At 33.4% G+C, this 20,669-nt stretch overlaps 1 protein-coding gene across 2 annotated transcripts; it reads left to right on the forward strand.

The window, feature by feature from the left end:
* The first annotated feature begins 534 nt into the window (after positions 1–534).
* Positions 535–19,645, forward strand: LOC124354874 (cytochrome P450 2C31-like). Of its 2 annotated transcripts, none has more exons than XM_046805633.1 (10): positions 535–649; positions 2,423–2,536; positions 3,923–4,159; positions 11,518–11,666; positions 12,030–12,266; positions 13,238–13,352; positions 15,924–16,104; positions 16,717–16,834; positions 17,604–17,745; positions 19,279–19,645. In XM_046805633.1, the coding sequence occupies exons 2-10, from the start codon at positions 2,452–2,454 to the stop codon at positions 19,458–19,460; spliced, it is 1,446 nt and encodes a 481-aa protein (XP_046661589.1). In that variant the 5' UTR covers positions 535–649; positions 2,423–2,451; the 3' UTR covers positions 19,461–19,645. The 2 variants fall into 2 exon arrangements, with proteins under 2 accessions (XP_046661589.1, XP_046661590.1); XM_046805634.1 differs by lacking the exon at positions 535–649 and adding an exon at positions 1,087–1,670.
* The last annotated feature ends 1,024 nt before the right edge of the window (positions 19,646–20,669 follow it).

Below are 20,669 nucleotides of genomic sequence, written 5' to 3' on the forward strand. Positions count from 1 at the left end.
GTATCGTGCGGCCTATAACAACATGGCAGGGCTCTATCCGAGACCCAGGCCCCTCACAGCTGCTCGAGGCCCTTTACGCCACATTAGTATGTCTCGTTTCTTCTACTGCATTGCTACTGCTCTCGTTAATGGTTATCTTTAAATACGGATTCAATCGTTTTAATATTTTGTACAAATTAAAAATTCATGTTACAAAATTTTTATTTTAGTTAGCATTTAATTACAAATCTAGATTACAACAAAACATAATTAATTCATCTCTCAGTTAATTTTCGTTGCCAGTTTCGTCTTATTATTACATTATTATATTATTGTTACCAGTTTGGCGCCCGGGAAAGAGCATTCCCCCCTAGTTACGTCCCTGATTGCAAATAGAGTGTAGAATGACATATAGACAAGCAGACACACTATCGTTATCTCTGCATGCTGTATGAGATTTGAATGGTTCAAGGGAAACCTTGTTATCTTGAATGACTGTCAAAGAAAAGAGCAAGTCATTTGCTTTCGGTGAAATATACATTATATAAGTTAATATTGTTTATTTATCTAAAGCAGAAACTATATTAGGAGTGACTTGGTCAGTGTTTTGATAGAGTTATCTACATTCAACCGGCATATTATTGTGATGAGATTCCAACTTCTGTAAAATGTATGTTTTTCATATATTTTTCTAATTTTTTCTAAATTTTATTTGCGATTATTCTTTTAATGCATTTATACCATGAGGTTTTTTTGTCTCAGAAGGTCTCAATTTGGGAGTTGTAAAAGATTTTTAATAAATTTTAAAATGTAAACATGGATTATGTTATACGTAAGATGTCATATATCTTTAACATCTCTTAATATCTTTATGAAAATTAATGTTAATTATATTAAACCACATTTAAAGCGAATGCTTCTACAAAAGCCATTAAGACCGTTTAAAAACTTTTATTCTTATGGAGGGAAACCAAAATGTAGTCCTATCTTATAACTGAAATATTGTGCCAATAAATGAGCAGTTATTGAAAAGCTTTTAATAGTATTTCGAAAATTAAAAAAAAATAACGTTCAAAATTGAAGAATACTTAAAAAGCCTAAAAATCTGTGTTATCATATACAGTGTTAAAATCATTGTCAGATAAGTTTGATAAAGTGTATTATATTTATAAAATAATTCCGTTATAATATAAAATATAGATATAATAGAATAGATAGAATATAAAGATGGATAGTTGTGGTATAATCTGTGATCGCTCATCTTGTCTGTGATTGATCGTAGCAATCAAGTAGTTCATACCTCTATAGACTGAATTGGGGGTGGCGAAGCGCCGGGACATTTGGTTCTGAGTCGGTATACAGTTCGTTTTGTGCGTGGAGTCGCTCGTTTAGGCCGAGCACATTGCGCTTGTCCTCCCTCTCAAAATGACTGATTTTGGTTTGCTGATTGGAAGTGCGCTGCTTAGCCCCTAACTTCGCCCGTGTTTAAAATGTAGTAGTTTTGTGGGAAATCCCCAGTTTTGCTCTTCCTCTCCACACTACCAAGTGACCATGTTTGGTGCCACGTGACCGTACTGTTCGAGTTATAACCTACTATCAAGTGCCCAGACAGTGTGACCACCCTGTGACAATCTGTTCGTGAGGACAACAACTTTGCTATTGTGCCATGCTGTGTGGGATATAAGACTTCGGTGAGTTTGTAGTGCTTTATATTTACTCTCCCTCCATTTGTGTTCCTCTCTTCTACCCACAAAGTTCATCAGTTCGTTGGACACTATTCTTTTGTCTTCCGAGTCAAATTTAGGTCTCTAGCCTTTTATTTTGCCTCTCAAAGCGGAATTATTGTTTATACTATTTTAAATAGCTCCTTATACATTATTTATTTTGAGCCGGATTCATTTAAATAGTTCTCTAGATCAAATGTATGGAGAGTATTACAATTCTATTGTTTCTTTTGAAAGAGATGAAATGAAAATGTCACGAAATAGCTGTCATCCCATATAAAATGCTCATAGCTATATGTTATGTTTTAAAAACTGTATTTCAACACTAACACTTTTCCTCTTAGTCCATTTTGTAAATGAACAATTGTGTCAACATGAATACATTTTCTAATGTTATCAATTAATTACACATACTTATTTAATACATACAATCTATTTATTTTTATTATCTGCACGAGATGTTTAACAACTTATACATGAGGAGGGTGCTACTTAATTAGCAAAATTACTACTGACGTACATTTCTTTAATTATTAACCCCTCTTAGTTCTTAAGTTACCCCGTCTTCCTAGTTTGACTTGTAAAGCTCGTATCAAGGAAAACAGGTTCTACCACGTGATTAAGGATGTAAAAAAGGAGCGTTATAATAATTATGTATATTTTTGTATTATATGATTTGCTAGTTTAATAAATAAATTAACTGAAATATTAAATTTCAGATACAAATTAAAGGAAAGGTTAACGAACAATGATTGAAACAATCGTGTTATTTTGCGTCTTCCTCATCCTGATATATCTATGGAAATACAAGAGACCTGAAAACTTCCCACCAGGTAAATATTTTCAGTCTTTTAGATTTTAACACCGTACGAGTACATTACGTGCTAGTATTATAGATACGAGTACAATTACTGAAACAGTAACAACGTGTGATTGCTTTACATTAAAGTTTAAAAAAAATAAAACAAACTTATAAAACTGTTGTCAGGGCCGCATTTACAAATTCGGCGCCCCTAGGCCTACAGACCAAAGAGCGCCCCCCCCCCCCCCGGAGGACTCTGATTACACTGACGTAGAAATCCAGTAAATTTCTTAATTACGTAATTTTGATGAAAGATAATTACAATAGTATATATATATATATATATGTATATATATATATATATATATATATATGTGTGTATATATATATGTATATATATATATAGTATATATATATATATATAGTAGTATATATATATATATATATATATATATATATATATATATAGGAGTGTTTTGAATAAATAAAAGCAATGAACCAATGAATGAGTCAACGTCGCACCCCGGACCTAGTTGACCTTGGCCACCCGCCCCGCCGAGCGCCAACACCACTCGCCGCCGCAACTTTTTTCTTTTGTGTACTTTAAAATTTATGCGCCCCCTAAAATTTTGCGCCCTAGGCCTGGGCCTAGTGGGCCTATAGGGAAATGCGGCACTGACTGTTGTAACGATAGGTCAAATAATAATTGCACTATCGATTGATTCTTAAATGTAGTTGACACTGTCCAACCGAGGGTTAAGGATTACTTTTAAGATTCAAGAATTTCTGAAGTATTATCACAATGTACTCGATATGGAGTTTACAATATTAAGAGCATTAAAGAATATGTTGAGTAATATTTAGGGGTTTTGAAGCATTACACTTTAATGAAACAGTTCAGTTAGTACGGTAACAAAAGACTACAATAATCTGTTCCTAGTTACCCAACTGATAATTTAAATAACTCCTTGTACCATTATTAATTTTGTTCACTTGGAGCCAGATTCACTTAAATAGTAGTTCTCCAGATCAAACGTATGGAGAGTTTGATAATACTATTGACTACTGTACCTTTTGAAAGAGATGAAAAGAAAATATCACGAAATAGTTTTCATCCTGGATCAAATTCTCATAGCTATGTGTAATATTTTGAAAGTGTATTTCAACACCGAGACTTTTTCTTTTAATCCGCCAATAACTACATTAAAACTGACTCATATTAAATTTTAGATAAACATTTTTTTTAAATCAACGAACAATGTAGTAAATGTCAGAAGTAAATAAATCTAGTAGTTGGGCTAAGTAGTCATTACAAAATGTGAAACTTTATTATAACAAAGAAGCATACTAATAATTTATTAAAACTATTCTAATTTTGTAAATTTGCTACACTTCCTATTTGTTTTCTTTGTTACAGGCCCCACTCCACTGCCGATTATCGGAAATATAATGGAATTACCAAAAGGACACCTTTATCCAAAGGTTGAAGAGTGGGCGAAGATGTATGGCCAAATTATAGGTCTACGTGTTTTCAACGACCTAATAGTTTTTGTAACGGGAGTTGATAACGTACTTGCAGCCCTACGAAAAGAAGAGTTTCAGAGTCGACCGGACATTTTTTCAATAAAAGCAACGAGTTTTGGAAAATCATTGGGTTAGTATGATGTAAAGTATAATAATTGTTGTGTAAAAATTTTATTTATAATATACTAGCAGTTACCTGCGGTATATAACGTGATTTCCTTTTCAATAAAAGGTCTTATTGAATAAACGTTTACTTCTGAAAAAAGTGGTGGTTGCTGGAAGATATTAAAATATCCTGGTCCATTTCTTTATAACTGGACGCAGAACGATGTTTTGGGTCCCTGAAGTGGGAGAATGTGACAATTTTTAAGAGGACGGTACCAATGAAATACTCAAATCTCGCGGCACATACTTTGATAGCTCAAAACATTTCTGTAACGACTTAATTATTTAAACCAGTCTAATGATTTAATATGACGGAGTACTATGATAATTATTTGAATCGGAGGAGATCTATTTACGGTATATTATTTAGTGTTTATGGTCAAGAGATTCACAAGTTAAACAAAATTGCAAGTTGCTCTTATTTCGGAATTCGCACAACACTTTTGGTGTCAAACGTCATAGTAGACTTTGCCTTGTAACAATAAAAAAGTATGTACGTAGATATGAAGAACCAACGTCAGTCAAAGAGCGTCAATCTACTTGACAAAGGTAATTTTGATCCATTTATAGCTTTTGGATAAGAAAATATATACATACATACATACATATACAAGGTGTTTGAAAAGTCTGGGTACGGCTTAATAATTTACAAACCATAGCAGATAACATCTATAAACTTTGCACAGTGTCATATGGCTATGTAAACTATTTTTCCTTGCTATTACCATGACATGCCAACCATGGGGTGACGGCCCACAGAGGAAAACATGGAAATCTTAAATGAAAGCATGGGTCGAGTGAAAGAGCTCACTTAGTAGAGTTGAATGCCGCAAACCGCATCTCAAAAGGTTTATCCAATCAGAAAATGGCGGGTTGTTTTAGGTACACATTGTGAAGTACATTATGCGCTGCCATTTCTGACTGGACTGGAGTCATCGTATTGCGGCGGTAGGCAGACTTTTCAAACACCTTGTATATATATATATATATGTGTGTGTGTGTGTGTGTGTGTGTGTGTGTGTGTGTTGTGAGAAACATGTAGTCTATTGGTCATATAGCATGTACTTCCACCTAGGGCCGCCCACGGGGCAAGTTGCGCCATTGAAACAAAACTTGGGGGAGAATGAAAATTTTGGGGGGAACTTTAAAAAGCGGGTTTCGGATACGTTATTTACAAAGTTAATAAAAATTTACAAGTTTGCAGTAGTTTTAACAAATTAAAGCAGTGAGTGGCAAAAAAAAATAAAAATAAAAGGAAATTAAACTTTTGCAAATTCAAACGAGGCGATATGCAGTAGTTCTAGTTCTATTTTTAGACCAACAGACCCCCGCCTCCGCCTTGCCAAGGTCGTTGTCAAGGGGAAGTCCACGCACCTCATCCCTTCCGCGCCGCCCAGTGCTCAGTCTCAGTCAGTCACGCATTGTCTTCAAGTGTAGTGTGTAGCAGGGCCGCATTTACAAATTCGGCGCCCCTAGGCCTACAGACCAAAGAGCGCCCCCCCCCAGAGGACTCTGATTACACTGACGTAGAAATCCAGTAAATTTCTTAATTACGTAATTTTGATGAAAGATAATTACAATAGTATGTATGTATATATATATATATATATATATATATATATATATATAATATATATAAATATATATATATATAAAATTTTGCGCCCTAGGCCTGGGCCTAGTGGGCCTATAGGGAAATGCGCACTGGTGTGTAGTGGTGTAAACATAACCTCAACACAACACAATAATTAGTGTCTTTACGAACGTAGTGACCATTTGAATGTCGTGTGTGCCTTTTCTGTTTCGTTTTGTTATTCGAGTTTAGTATTAAGTAGCTACTGTATTTCTGTGGTAAACTATAACTTTTGTTTTATAGAATTAAATAATGCCTCGTAAATTAAAAAAGGCATTCAAATATAAGTATTTGGAACTAATGTGCAATACGGTGCACGCCATGACAAGTGGCTAGAACACTGTAAAAAGAAACACCTCTATAAGTTCAAAAACAATATTGATATAAAATATAAAATAACAGAGGAGAAAGAAGGTGGTGGACCTTGGATACCCTACATGGGACGTGGAGAACGTTTCTACTTTAACTATGGACGACGAACCTCAACCATCAACTTCTGCGCAATCATCGGCTATTGAAAGGTACCGCAATATTACAGTAACAAAATGTCCATATCTTAGTTTTTTGTTGAATTTTATAAGCAGGGAGTAAACACATATAGGCTATGCTCTATTAATGACTCACTCCTAAAGCTTTCTAACATTAAAACCTTTCTAAGTAACAATGAATTAAGGCATTGAAGGCCATAGAAAAGGACAAGCTTATAAAAAGAAGACTAACAAATTATAAAAAACTTTAAAATGCAAGTAAATATTATTACTGTATTGAAGAGATGAGGCCTGCCTGAAATGGTGACAAGCTAAATATATGTAACTATTAGCATTTTACATTTACAAACATACTTACTGTATCAGCCAAATATTAAAGTAGTATTGGTCCAGTACGTTATAAGCAAAAGCATCTAATGAAATAAAATTCAAATACAATTTAGTTCAATAATGTATAAGCCTAATGGTCTATAGAGTTTTTGTAATTAAAATATCAAGATCGTTTTACTTGTTATTGTTACAGCTTACAGCTTTTGCTTTGTCCCTTCAACCCTATTAACAACTCTTTGTATGTAGAAAGGAGTTGCTATCTTTAAAAAAAACATTTTGTCATAATATATTTTACCACTTTAGTATGATATTAATTACCATTTTGAGGTGCCCTGAGACAAAAGAGGTTTCTCTAAAAATATATGGCTTTATGTGCGTTCGTTTATCGTCTGTTCAGTGTAGCAGAAATGTGGCATATTATTGATAATAAACTCAAAAACCGTTCTAATTAATCTGTACTTGAAAAAAAGGGTTTATTAGATTTTACTAAATTTTGACTAGCAGATTATTGATATAAAAGTTTTACAGTGAAGGCATTTCTTATATTTAGATTGGTGGTGCCTGGGCTTGGGCTAGAAGACAATCCACATTCTGGAACATCAGCTGTCCAAGACCGCAACGACGAAGAAGTTGAGCTGCAGTGGTCACCAAAGAGGAGATGGATCTAAATATACGCCTCTAATACTTGTTCACGATAAAGAAATTGAACTTCCAACGTCCTCCATGGAAACTAGCCTGCCAATGTCAACACCAGAAGAAGAAGACGAAGTTTTAGAAAATATAGAGGACAACATACCCACAGAGAAGATACCTTAACACCTATTACTTTGACCGAACTTCAATTCTCTACAATCGATCCTACAGATCCAGCATTTTATGCAAACAAAAACCTCTCTGCTGAACTAATTAACGAAGCACTAAAGCTGGAATCGCAAGACCTAAGTATAATAGATTTTCCTTCCTCATCCGGTAGAAAATTCAACACAAAAATTAAAAAAAGTCTTTTACCTAATGGAACAACCAAAGATGGGAAGTGGCTTGTTTACAGTAGACATTCTGATGCTGTATTTTGTTTGCATTGTTTGATATTTGCTTTGCCATCAGAAAGAACAATTTGGGGTACCACAGGTTATAGGGGTTGAACGGTTCATAGAGGAGATCGAAATATTGAACTTCATGAAAAATCAAAAATCCATATTTCTTCTCAAATTGGTTAGATTGCAATGGGATATCCAAAAAAAGAGTTGATACTGATTTGACTGAGCTAAATGATAAATTAGTCAGTCATCACCGTGAGGTTCTATCGGTCGTTATAGACTGCTGTCGGTATCTGACCGGGGAGATGTTGGCTTTTCGAAATAAATGAGTCTCTAAAAACGGAAAACTAGTAAATTTATTTCGATTGCTTGCTAAGTATAACCCAGACGCAAGAGTTTATTTGGAGAAGCTTGATAAGTCAAAAGAAAATAAAACTAAACTTGGTTTTAATTTTCTGAGTTACTACAGAAACATTTATGATTTAATAAATCTCATGAATAGAATTGTTGTTTCAAGAATTGTGGATCATGTTAATGAAACTAATACGTATTCTATAATTCTTGACTCCACACAAGATGTTAGCAAGAAGGAATGCACAACAGTGCTAATTCGATATGTCGATCACAGAGATACATTCGGAGAAATCAAAGAGAATGTGAAGCCAGAAGAGCGGCTTGTTCAACGTGTTTACTAGCGGAGACACAAGTGGCAAAAAACTTATCAATTGAGCTATTAAAAACTCTCCAGGAAATTGGATTTGATAAGGATGGTATGATTGGGCAGAGCATGGATGGTGCGGGAAAAATGCGTGGTCCATTTAGTGGGGTCAAATCATTTGTCCTCAAGGAATGCCCTATAAAGCATTCTACATTTGGTGTTGTTCGCATAGATTTTGCCTTAGTTGTCGAAAAAATCAATGGAATTGTGCCCACAAATAAGGGACATGTTTTCAACTCTGCAAGAACTGTACAATTTCATGTTCTGGACATAAAAGACATCATATTTTCGTAGAGAAGTTAGAAAAAGGTACATGTCAGGCTAGAAAAAAGCGTTTGAAAAGAGTCAATACGACAAGGTGGTCAAGCAAAAACGATGCCGTAAAAAAACCGTTATAACTTGCTATGATGTGCTAAGAGAAACCCTGGAAGACTTATCTGATAACACTCAATCTGAAACGGACTCAAGAACATCAGCAAAAGGACTTCTGAAAGCACTATTTGATTATGAATCTGTTGCAGTTATGATAATTGCTGCCGAACTATTCAAAATTCTGTCACCAGTGACTGTTTGTTTACAGTCTAAAATTATTGACTATGGAATGATTCCGACAGTGGTGTCTGAAAACTATCTCTAAACTCCAATCTATGAGAACCGACGAGGGATGGGACAAAATGGTGGGCACTATTAATCATTTAGCTCAAGAACACAATCTCCAGAAAACTTCAAACAAACGAATCCGAAAGAGAAAAAGATTCATGGACGAACTTGCCATTGATGAAATAATATTAGATCCTATGGCAAGTCTTCTTTATAGTGCTTGATTCCGTGATCACACAACTACATGATCGTTTTCCTGAAAAGGTCATTAAATTTTTGTGCAGCAAATGACTCATTTTTCTCACGAAAAGCTGCTAAACACTGGGGACGACACCTAAACCCAGACATTGTCAGTGACCTGTGTGGTTACTATGGATTGGATACCGAGAAATTTTGTGAGGAGTTTGATGTTTTCAGCCAGTTATACAAAGGCAGCTATCAAAATATTGACCTGTCAGATGTCCTTTCTTCAAAAGATGATAAATACAAAAATGCAAGACTAACCAATGAAGAAGTTGAAGTTGAAACCTAAGATTCTTCTGATGAAACATTGGATTGTACAAGTACAATTGCAAAGCAACGATATCTTGATCAATGGATCAAGAAGGGCTTTATAAGACCCTATCGCTGTTTATTGAACATATCTGGGTTTCCATATTTGACATCATTGTATCAGATAATTCTCTCGCCCTGCCAGCAACAAGTTTCTCAGCTGAAAGAGCAATGAGCAAACTTAAAAATCGTTTAAAAAATAGATTGAGACGCAGTATGGGTGATACCTGGTTGTCTGATATGTTGGTTTTGGCATCCGAAAAGGATATTTTACAATCAATTCCAAACAGTGAGATCATAGACAAATTTGGCATTTTCAAGTGAGAACAGGAAAAAACTGCTGCTTTACAAAGGCCATCAAGGGTAATCAAGGGTTAAGTTCTTCAAGTTAGTTACCTTTTTGAAACACCTCTTGGCATTTTGACTTTTAATTATAGTACTGTACATTGATTTATGATTTTGTATGGCATATGTGTTGTTTATTCATTTTATTTAAAAAAAATTTGACAATAATTATACTGTATAATTTTATACACCCCCATTAATGGTAATTGTTTTGGGGGGGAATGCGCCATAGCCTTTGGGGGGATGGGCACCCCTGCTTCCACCCCTTGTAATGTACTTCCGGTCAAAAATATTTTGGGTGCTGAAGAAACGTTTGAAGGAAAGTTTTCTTCGATGAAATGGCGTCTACTTCCATTCATACTAATCTACTCTGTTGATGGTCTGTTGTGATATGTTAATAAACATGTCTGTAAAGTTTCATCTTTCTAAAACATGAAAGTTAAAAACAAAAACGTGTTTTTCGTGGGGGTTGCAAAATCATTAAAATCACTATAGGAGGTTGATCTTTATAAAAATTATTTTTTTTATCTCTTTAGGTGATGAGACATGTTTGTCAAATTTCATCTGTATAGGAGCGTGAAGTCAAAAAACAAAAATATAGTTCTTCTAGGAGTTTAATCCTATTTCAATCGCTAGGGATGGTTGGTTGTCCTGAAAAATAATTTTAAGGAGAGGCCTAACCCCTTTAATCTCATTCTGCCCGTTCTTACGGACTACGGACATGCGCAAGGATCTTATCAAACATAATAATACGGAGATTAGAGACAGTAAAAGTTTGTTGATACTGATAACAAGTGCGATAGATAGGATTTTAACTTATCTCTAATTTAGTTCCAAGTTCGACCGCTCGGCCGTTTGTAACACTATTTTGTTCGTTACTGAGAGAAAGTATTTCAAATTTAATCGTTCAAGGCCATTGTTAAGTTTGAAAATTAAAATATAGTTCTTCTAAGGTTTGAATCCTGTTTTTTAACCTTATGGGTTATTTATATGCAAAATAAATCTTTTACTTTTTCTGTTGAGAAAATAGTAAATGCGCGTGTCGAATTTCACCTTTCAATATATCGCGAAGTTAAAAAGAAAAATTTAGTAAAGTTCTTCTAGGGTTGAAATGAAACTCGAAACTCAACCCTAGAAGGTGGTTGGTTGATCTTCATGAAAATTATATTGTATTTCAATTAAGTTATGGGACCCCTATGCGTCAAATTTAATATTTTTATGACTTCGGGAAGTTACAATAACAAAATTATTATTCACATTTTATCCACTTTGAATGGTCGATCTTTATGGACATACTTGAGTTTTTCTGTTTAAGTCATGATACATGCGTTGTGGATATAAGTTGGGGAATTAGTGATGAGTGAGGGCTTTGCCTTTATATAAATTAGGTTGAACAGGCACTCTTTTAGAGAAAAGACAGATTTAATATACAATAAACTGATGTCGTGTATTTTCTTTAGACTGGAGACTGGAGATTTAACACTACGACTTTTTCCTATACCTTGCAGTGGTTTTATAGTTCATCATTAATTTGAAGCATGTTAATTTGAAGAAATATTTTAAATCAAAACTCTAATTGAATTTGTTTTATTATTAAGCTAATATACAATTCTGTTTCAGGTAAATTTTTTAGCAATGGAGAGCAATGGAATAAAAGTCGCAAATTTACTGTAAAACAAATGCGGGCTTTAGGAAAATCCGAAAAGGAAAATTTAATAGCAGACGAAATTGATCAACTTATTGAAACTATCAAAGATGGAATCATGCAGGTAGTATTACTTGAACAGTTATATTTGCGGTTAATAGTTAATAAATGACACTTTTATTGAATCATCATTGCATGCATATCATATTTTTGTTCTGTTTTACTTTATCATAGGTAGTGCTGCAAATACAGGAAGACAATATTGTTTTAATTTTAATAATATTAATTTGTAATAATATTAACTTGTTACTTTATATTTTACAGTTAGAATAAATCCAATGCTTTTAAGATGTGAGGGAAACCTCTGTAAGGTTTTAAAAATATCAATTTAAATGTATGCTTAATATATTACTACATCAGATCGGGTAGTTTGTTAGAGATGTAAAAATCTAAAAGGTAATAATATAAATTTAATTTTCTGCTTTAGGGCAATGATCTGTTTGGTCTAGCTGCTGTAAATGTCATCTGGATGATAATAGCAAACAAGAGGCTTGCCTTCAACGATGAGAGATCCCGAAGATTCTTGGACAACTTGGATAAAATTTTCCGCATTGGAGATCCCGGAGGGGGTGACATAGTGGACGTATTTCCTATTTTTAGATTCATCAGTTCAAAATTTAAATTGACTATGAAAGTAGTCAATGAAATTCATAATTATATTAAAGTAAGTTTTATCCCTTAATTTATTTAAATAGTTATTACAGTAATACATTTTTAATACATTTGTGGTTACTTGGCTAATGCTGCTCACAAAAATTAAAATAACACCTTTCTCCATTTTTACATGTATAAATTATATTAAAATACAGCTGCGCTTTTCTTTTAAGGTAAGTTAATTCCTATCAAAAGTTACGTTTTTACATTAGAAAAGTAACTGTAGAGTTCAATAAAGTATAGAGAACAGCATTGGACTGGTAAGATGGATGAAACAGGAAAGACATTACTATTTTACATAAAATAGTATGGCTTTACTCGTTAAAATTAGCTAAATGGGAAGTGCTCTTAGTGAATGTGAAAGCTTGGTGATCGGAATTTTTTAAGCAACTCTTTGTGCCTGAAATATGATGTGCTCGTTATTAATAAGATAGTATATTGAGATACTATTGCAAATTTTTATTATGGCTGGATTAGGGTTGGAATATTGAAACTCAAGGATTTCCTGCATAAATTTCTTATACGGAAGAGAACACAGAAGTAATGGTAATGTGTGTGTGTGTGTGTGTGTGTGTGTGTGTGTGTGTGTGTGTGTGTGTGTGTGTGTGTGTGTGTGTGTGTGTGTGTGTGTGTGTGTGTGTGTGTGTGTGTGTGTGTGTGCGCGCGCGCGCGCGCCTAATACTAGTGTTCTTATGACAGTTATTTATAGCAAGTTTTTTTATTTATAATTAATAAATGTCTTAAAAATTGTTTTAATTGAAGTCTGGTGAACTTTAGTGGTTGATAACAACTACCACTATCGATAATCAGTACTATTGAAGAGGGAGAAATTAAACATAAGTTTAATTAAAACTGAAGTTGTCTATATACATCCGATTTTACAGCCTTGTAAGTATTGGATTAAAAGTATTACAGGAAAACTTTAATTTTATACCTGCACGAAGCAAAATTAAAAATAATAATTACAGTTATTTTATGCAGGAAGCAATACAGGAGCACAGGGAAATCTTGGATCCCAACAACCCACGGGATCTGATAGACAGTTATCTCATTGAGATGGATTGCAACAAAGGAAACCCTGATACATATTTCACAGGTAGGCTATACTGTACACATTGCAGGCTTTACAGATGTGTTATTACCATTTACAATTGCAGACTTAGCCTTATTCGTGTTACTACCAATACAAGTTTATTAAAAGAAAGCAGATAACATATCCAAAGTAGCATGGGAAATTATTAACTCAAATTTAAAACCAGATTTTTTCAAATTTTCAAAACCAATAAAAATTAAAGTTGGGGATGAACTTTTATAGACCCCTGAAGAAGTGGCCAGGGAGTTTAGTAATTTTTTTGCAACCGCGGTGCCGAACCTGCACTTTGAGCGGCAGTCGGTCTAGTTTGGAACCTATAAGGGGACCGGTATCGTCCATGGTGCTTTTTCCTGCTAGCGAGGACGAGGTGGCGGGGGTGATACGAGGATTCAACACAAAAAATCATGTGACATCAATGGCATGTCAGTGTGGCTACTCAAACGTTGCCTAAAGGACATTTTGAAACCACTGACAAGACTGGTTAACATGTCCTTTGAAATAGGAGTGTTTGCAGCCCAGCTAAAAACAGCCAAAGTGATTCCAGTTTTCAAGAAGGATGATCCTTGCCTCGCATTTCTAACTATCGTCCCATTTCAATTCTGCCAGTTTTAATTAAAGTACCTAATTGAAAAACTTTTTCTTGCAAGACTCATGGATTTCCTCAATAGGTTTGACATTTTGTCTTCAAGCCAATTTGGATTTCTAAAAAACATGTCAACAATATTGATGCTATCACAAGCCTTGTGGATGCGATCTTGGAGGGTTTTGAAGGTCGGGAGCACACAATTGGTGTATTTCTCGATCTTTCGAAGGCCTTTGATTGTATTCACCATGCTACTATTTTGCGAAAACTGGAATCGTATGGGGTACGTGGTCTGCCACTGAAGTGGTTGAAATCGTATCTCAGTGACAGATATCAGTTTATAGAAATTTCCAATGTTCAGTCACAGAGAGTTCCTTTGAATCAGGGGGTACCCCAGGGATCTATCCTTGGACCTGTACTGCTCTTAGTTTATGTGAACGATCTTCAGAATGGAAAGATAGTTCAATATGCGGATGACACGACTCTCTGCGTCAGAGAAAAATCATATACCGCTCTGGAAATAGAAACTTTTGTTGAACTGAATTCTTGTATTCAGTATTTTTCGGACTTAAATCTTAAAACAAATAATACAAAAACGAATTATATAAGTTTTTGTCTCCGTCAACAAATTAACGAAATTCGACCCATTGTCATGGTAGAGGACACCCTTTTAGAGGAAGTGGAATCCACTCGATTTCTAGGAATATATCTCGATAGAGGATTAACTTGGACCGATCATGTTGAGCATGTATGTGCAAGGGTTGCTTCAGGCGTTTTTTTGCCCTGAGGAATTTGGCACAGTTTTGTACTTTTGACGTTGTAAAGATGGCCTATTTTGGCCTTTTATATCCTCATTTGATCTACGGCATTCGCTTTTGTGGTGGATGTGCCAGGATCAGATTCAACAGAGTTTTCAGGTTTCAGAAAAAAGTCATCAGAATCATGTGCAAATTGAATCCTAGAGAGTCGTGCCGCGATGCTTTCAGGGAGCATGGTTTTCTGACATTACCCTGTCTCTATATCTTGGATGTAGCTCTGTATTGCCGATTCCGATGTGAGTTAGTGCGTGGCAGGGACGTCCACAGGTATGACACTAGAGGTGGGGACAGCTACAGGATGCAACATCATATAACACTGGCATCTGAACAACTTCCTTCACAAGCTGGTGTCAGATTAATTAATAATCTCCCTGAGAGCATAAAAAATGTCAACAACCCAACCCTGTATAAAGCTCGATTAAAGGACCTTTTAGTGTCTGAAGTGTTTTACTCTGTAGATGAGTTCATTTTACGCCGCTGGGACCACTAAATTTTCGTAACTTAGTACCGATACTGAGGCCATGTATGAATGAGAGGGAGAATGTAATTTAATGTATGTTTGCGAGCAGTGAATGAATCTTAGAATAGCAAACTGCAGGATTTTTAGCTTTATTTATTGACGTTTGCAAATACGTATATAAAATTGTTTGAAAGCAATAAAAATATGATTGATTGATTGATTAAAGCAAAACGTGATTTTATATGTACTAAATCACAATTTAATAAGTAAACCTTGAAAAACGAGCAGTGCATTTATTTGATTTCACTATAACTACACTATTAAATAAAACGCCTATTTTTAAACTATTTTGGTGTTGTGTTGACGAAACAAGAAAATTTTGAATATAAATGTATCCATTGTAAGGACTAGTTTTGTAAAGTTAGAAATGTGGGTTCTAAAACTAACAGATCTTTGTTTACTGTAGTTGGTGCAACCTCAAGTGGTTCATATCCTTGACCAGTTGTCTTACTTTGAGAATTTTTCAGGTTATTTACTTGTCATGGTTGGACAAGTTCATTTTTCAAATTTGATCGTTCTCGAAATATTAATCTACTTCCTTTAGCAAACATATTTGGCTGTGATAGCTAAGTAAAACGTTATGTGCAGTTTTCATATTTTTTTTATAAATAAACACAACTGTTGTAATAATTCAGTGGTAAAACGTTTTTCAGAGGAAAATCTTATTGTGATTATAACCGATTTATTTACGGCGGGGGCGGAAACCACGAGCAATTCCATAGAGTTTGTGTTGCTGTACATGATCTTGTATCCTGAGGTCCAGGAGAAAATGCAAGAGGAGATAGACAGAGTTCTAGGAAGGGGAAGAAAACCTGTTTTGGATGATAAAGCAAAGTAAGCGAACATTGACCTACAGTCATTTGTTTTAAACACGTTCAGTTCTGGAGGTTTTATGGATGTTTCAGACGCAAAATATTATTTTACTACACATTTACTTTTATTACTAAACATTGTATAACATTTAATTTCGTAGTATATTGAAAGTTGTTGAAATATGTCATAACAATCACCGAGTAAAAATATCATTATATTTTGTAATGGGACCAATTAGACTCAATTAGAATATCAGCAATAATCACACATTTTCCAAAATAAATGTATATTTCATACGAGGTCTTTCAAAATAATATTAAAATTAAACATAAGATAAAAATGGATCAACTCTCTTCTCAATTATTAATAAATAAATTGTAACTAAATATTCAATACTAGTTATACCTACTTTTAAACCCTTTACTTACGCCATATGCTAAGGATGAAATATCTATGCCTGATATCCAATGATATCATATTATAAGTAAGTCAAACTTTTATTGGTTGCGAAATTAAAACATTCAATACCAAAATAATTTAAAGAATAAAGTAGCATGGATTTAGTCATGTACACTTGGAGCAATTAATTATTTACAATCGTCCACGTAATTGTAAATTTTGTTGATTTCACAGCTTGCACTATACAATGGCAGTTCTGAATGAGGTGGAGAGAATCAACAGTGTTGTGCCCACCAATGTCCCTCACTACTGTGTCAAGGATACCACATTCGGGGGCTACTTTATTCCTAAGGTAAGTAGGGAAAATGAATAACATTACAATTAAACATTAGAAAGGTCTAACCTTTGAATACGCTGTAAAGAAGTACTAAGTCCTTAACTTGTTCCCATACAAAAATTTCAGTAGGACTAAATCAATCTTGCTCCAGTAGGTTTATATTAGGTTATCATAAGTATGTTCCAGTACTACCAAAGTTAAAGATAACCTTTACGAGCGCTCGTGTTGGACGATCTGGTACGTGATTTGAGGTCGGGAAAGGGGGAAAGTACCGATCGGAAACACCCCATAGGTGCCTGCTTCAGTATAAGGTGTGTATGTTTGTTTATCAATAAACAACATACACATCTTATACATTTACATACATATCTTATCTGTGTGGCTTGGTTGGGGTTTTAATATTGTAACTAATTAAGCGTAAAGGATTATGACAAAGCTATTCTAGTTTGTAACTTAAACGCCCACCATTTCAAACCCCTCTTATTAATAAACATTACTAAGTACACACCAAAACAGCAACATTTGTTTTTATTTAATTACTAATTTATTTGTTAGCATATGAGTTTTGTTCAGGAAGATTGCGTTACTATAAGAGTAGAATAATTTTATTACTTTTGTTGGACAGTTTAATGTTATCTATTCATAAACATATTGGCAGCTCCTTTACACGTTAAAGAACATTGGCAATATTAGTCCATCTTATACACGTATAACAGATAGACTACATATAATTAAATGTCTTATTCACAATCAATGATTTGTATGTACGAATTGTCTGTCTTAGGGTTCTTTGATATCCATGAACTTGCACTCCATTGGATATGATCCCAAATACTGGAAAAATCCAAAGACATTCAATCCGGAGAGATTCCTGGATTCACAAGGACAATACACAAGACCTTCTAATATGCCTACATTTGGCCTTGGTAAACAGCGTTTGTTCTTATATTCATATTACATAGCTCCTTAACTCCCCGAGCTACAGATAACGGTATGAAAGAGGTGAAGATAGTTATTCACTGAACAGTGACATCTTTGTCTTGAGTCCAGAATTATTAACAAAACAATCACTAAACATTTTCAGTAAAACGCATTAAAACATAATTCAAAGTAATACTTTAATATTCTTGTTAAATCTTGAGAAGAAATAAACCCATGCATATTTTCGCACCAATTAAGTCTGGAAACCAACAATTGTGAATTTTAATAAAATTTACCATAACAAATTATAGTAAAAACAGTGAAATTAAACTGTACAGACTAAACTATGTTTATGACATTATCGAATATACGTGTAATATGAATGTGTAATATGTAATAAGAATACGCTCTTTCAATCTAGCGTAGACCTTTCGAAATATCATTAGTTTGAATAACATACGGCTATATGTAGGTGCAGTAGGCGTGAAAGCTGTTTTAAAGAGTATCGCCATCTAATTTGAGAGAATAGTAAAGAACCGAGGCTGTTTCTTTTCTTGCTTCAGACAAGGCGTCAACTGATTGTTTAAATCACTGATCTGTGTCACTTTTTGAATCTGATAATTTTAATACTAGGTAACTCTGCATATTTACATTTAATTTGAATTTACAATATTGTTACTTTTCCTAAATAAGTGTTTGTTATCGTTCTGTTAATATGGCGTGTAACTACTTGCACTATGATCCAGTTTTTTCTTACAAAATTACCTATATATAAATAGTTTTCATTTTGATTTGCCATAAGCATTTCTAGACCTAGAAAAAGGGATGGATATCACTCTTTTCTGTGATATATTCGGAAGCTAGAATCATACAAATAACATATTCAATTCGTACAATTGTACTCGTATTTTGCACTAAATTAAAATTACGTCTTCAACAACTTATGAAAAAACAACGAATCAAGAGATATAACTTGTGATAAAACCTTAATACAGCCAAAAAGCTAAAATTAGTAAAATCCAATAAAAATAGTTTGATGTGTGACTTTTAGATCATTTTGTTTGTCCAAAACATGATATTCTATTAAAAAATGTAAAATGCAGTTTTTAAAATATAAATATGTATATAAAAATGTAAACATCACTCTGGTTTTCTTTAAAAAATCAGTCCATTTGTTGGATAGCACAATGTCTCAAATATTCATTCTGTAAAGTAGAAATATAATATGTTTCATAGTATTTATAATAAGACTTCAACAATAATCCTAATAGAGAAACATTTTTGAATTCATCATTTTGATAACTTGTTTTTCATAAATGAAGCCTGTATTGATTAGTTTATATTCACAGTGTTTCTGATTGGTTTAATTTTCTAATGTTTGTCAAAAATTTTAATATTTCCCATTTTGATCTACTATTTAGTATCAGAATATTGTTGCTCTCAGATATTAATAAAGTTAATAATTAATAAGTTTATTTTAAGTTAAAATGTGTAATGTAAATGGCACTTAAATACATTCATATGTGATGTTTCTGTAGGCCAGAGAGTGTGTGTAGGTGAGATGATAGCAAGAAACATTATTTTCCTCTTCACCACAACTTTCTTCGAGAAGTTTTCCATCAGTTTACCACCAGGGGAACCGAAACCGTCCACTGTGGCTCTCCCAGGGATCACCTCTGCTCCACAGCCTTTCAAGATCAGTGTTAAGAGCAGATATTAACAGAAAACTTGAAAAATTGAAAACTGCTCAACAATATTAAGGCTTTGTAAACATAATATATAAATACTTATTCAGTATATTTTAATGCTTGGTGACATCAAACAATAAATAGAACAGAACATTTATACGATTATAATAAATATTTCAATATCCCAAATATCAATAAATCTTATTCAAGTTCAAAATGTATGTATGTATTAATTCCCGAATAACATATTATTTTTTAAATGATATTCATAGTAAGGTTAATGTTTTATTAGAATTATTAACTATATTATTAATCAATATCTAAATAAAGTATTTAAAGACATATTATCTGCAAAGAGACGCGTATTAAACAAAATAGTCATTACTTATGAACAAATAGGTATAATTTATGGTGTTACAATATAATTAACACTAAAAATAAATGTCACTCCCTCGAAAAATATTAGAGTATTTTCTCACAATATTACAATTTTACACAAAAATGCATTTTATTTTTTAGATAAAATTATTTATTATTAAAAACTATTTTGTGGTAAGTATTTAACAATTTAGTGGAAAGAAACCATAAATCAGTTACATACTGTGTATAAATCATACAAAAAAGTATAAATTTTATAGTCTACTTTAGGTTACCGTAATTAAAACATGGGAACCGCCACTGACAAATCAAAATAAACATACAAGTGTTATAAGGGTATTTTGTAATGCCTCCCTTGAAACAATAATAAAAGTAATTAACTTCAGACAAGTTATGATTAATGATTTACTAGAGAGTAGGTAAATTCAAATGGAATTAAACTTGGAGCAGCTTTGTAACCTATTTCTTATAGGGATCATAACAAACTTATATTGATACAAGTTGTTTGAACTTCATGTAAAACTGAGAACTTAAATGGGTGAAATGATCAAATCCTAGATTGATATAACTAAAGGAAATTGAACTGTATAACAGCGGATGAAAAATTAACATTAACGGGAAAGGATTTAAACTTAAGAATAATATTGGTTTGAGCAAAAATAAATTGTATTACAACATGTATGAAAATGCCTATCTGGTGTAATAAATTGGAATACAGCGATTTCAATGAAGATTGACTGTTTGGAGGTAATTCGGCTAAACTGGCACCCCACATAAAATTGATGACAGGCAGAAACAAGATTTTTTAAACATATTTTAGAGAGTATATTTAATCCTAATAAAAAGGAAAGAAACTATAGATG

The sequence above is a fragment of the Homalodisca vitripennis genome, chromosome 2 (genome assembly GCF_021130785.1).
Source record: "Homalodisca vitripennis isolate AUS2020 chromosome 2, UT_GWSS_2.1, whole genome shotgun sequence".
NCBI lineage: Eukaryota > Metazoa > Arthropoda > Insecta > Hemiptera > Cicadellidae > Homalodisca > Homalodisca vitripennis.

What these genes read in the sequence shown, in the direction of transcription:
- LOC124354874 (XM_046805633.1), top strand. Translation starts at nt 2,452, where the DNA reads ATGATTGAAACAATCGTGTTATTTTGCGTCTTCCTCATCCTGATATAT. An exon ending in TCAAAGATGGAATCATGCAG is followed by an intron (nt 11,667 to 12,029) that starts GTAGTATTACTT and finishes TTTCTGCTTTAG; the next exon opens with GGCAATGATCTGTTTGGTCT. An exon ending in GTTTTGGATGATAAAGCAAA is followed by an intron (nt 16,105 to 16,716) that starts GTAAGCGAACAT and finishes TTGATTTCACAG; the next exon opens with CTTGCACTATACAATGGCAG.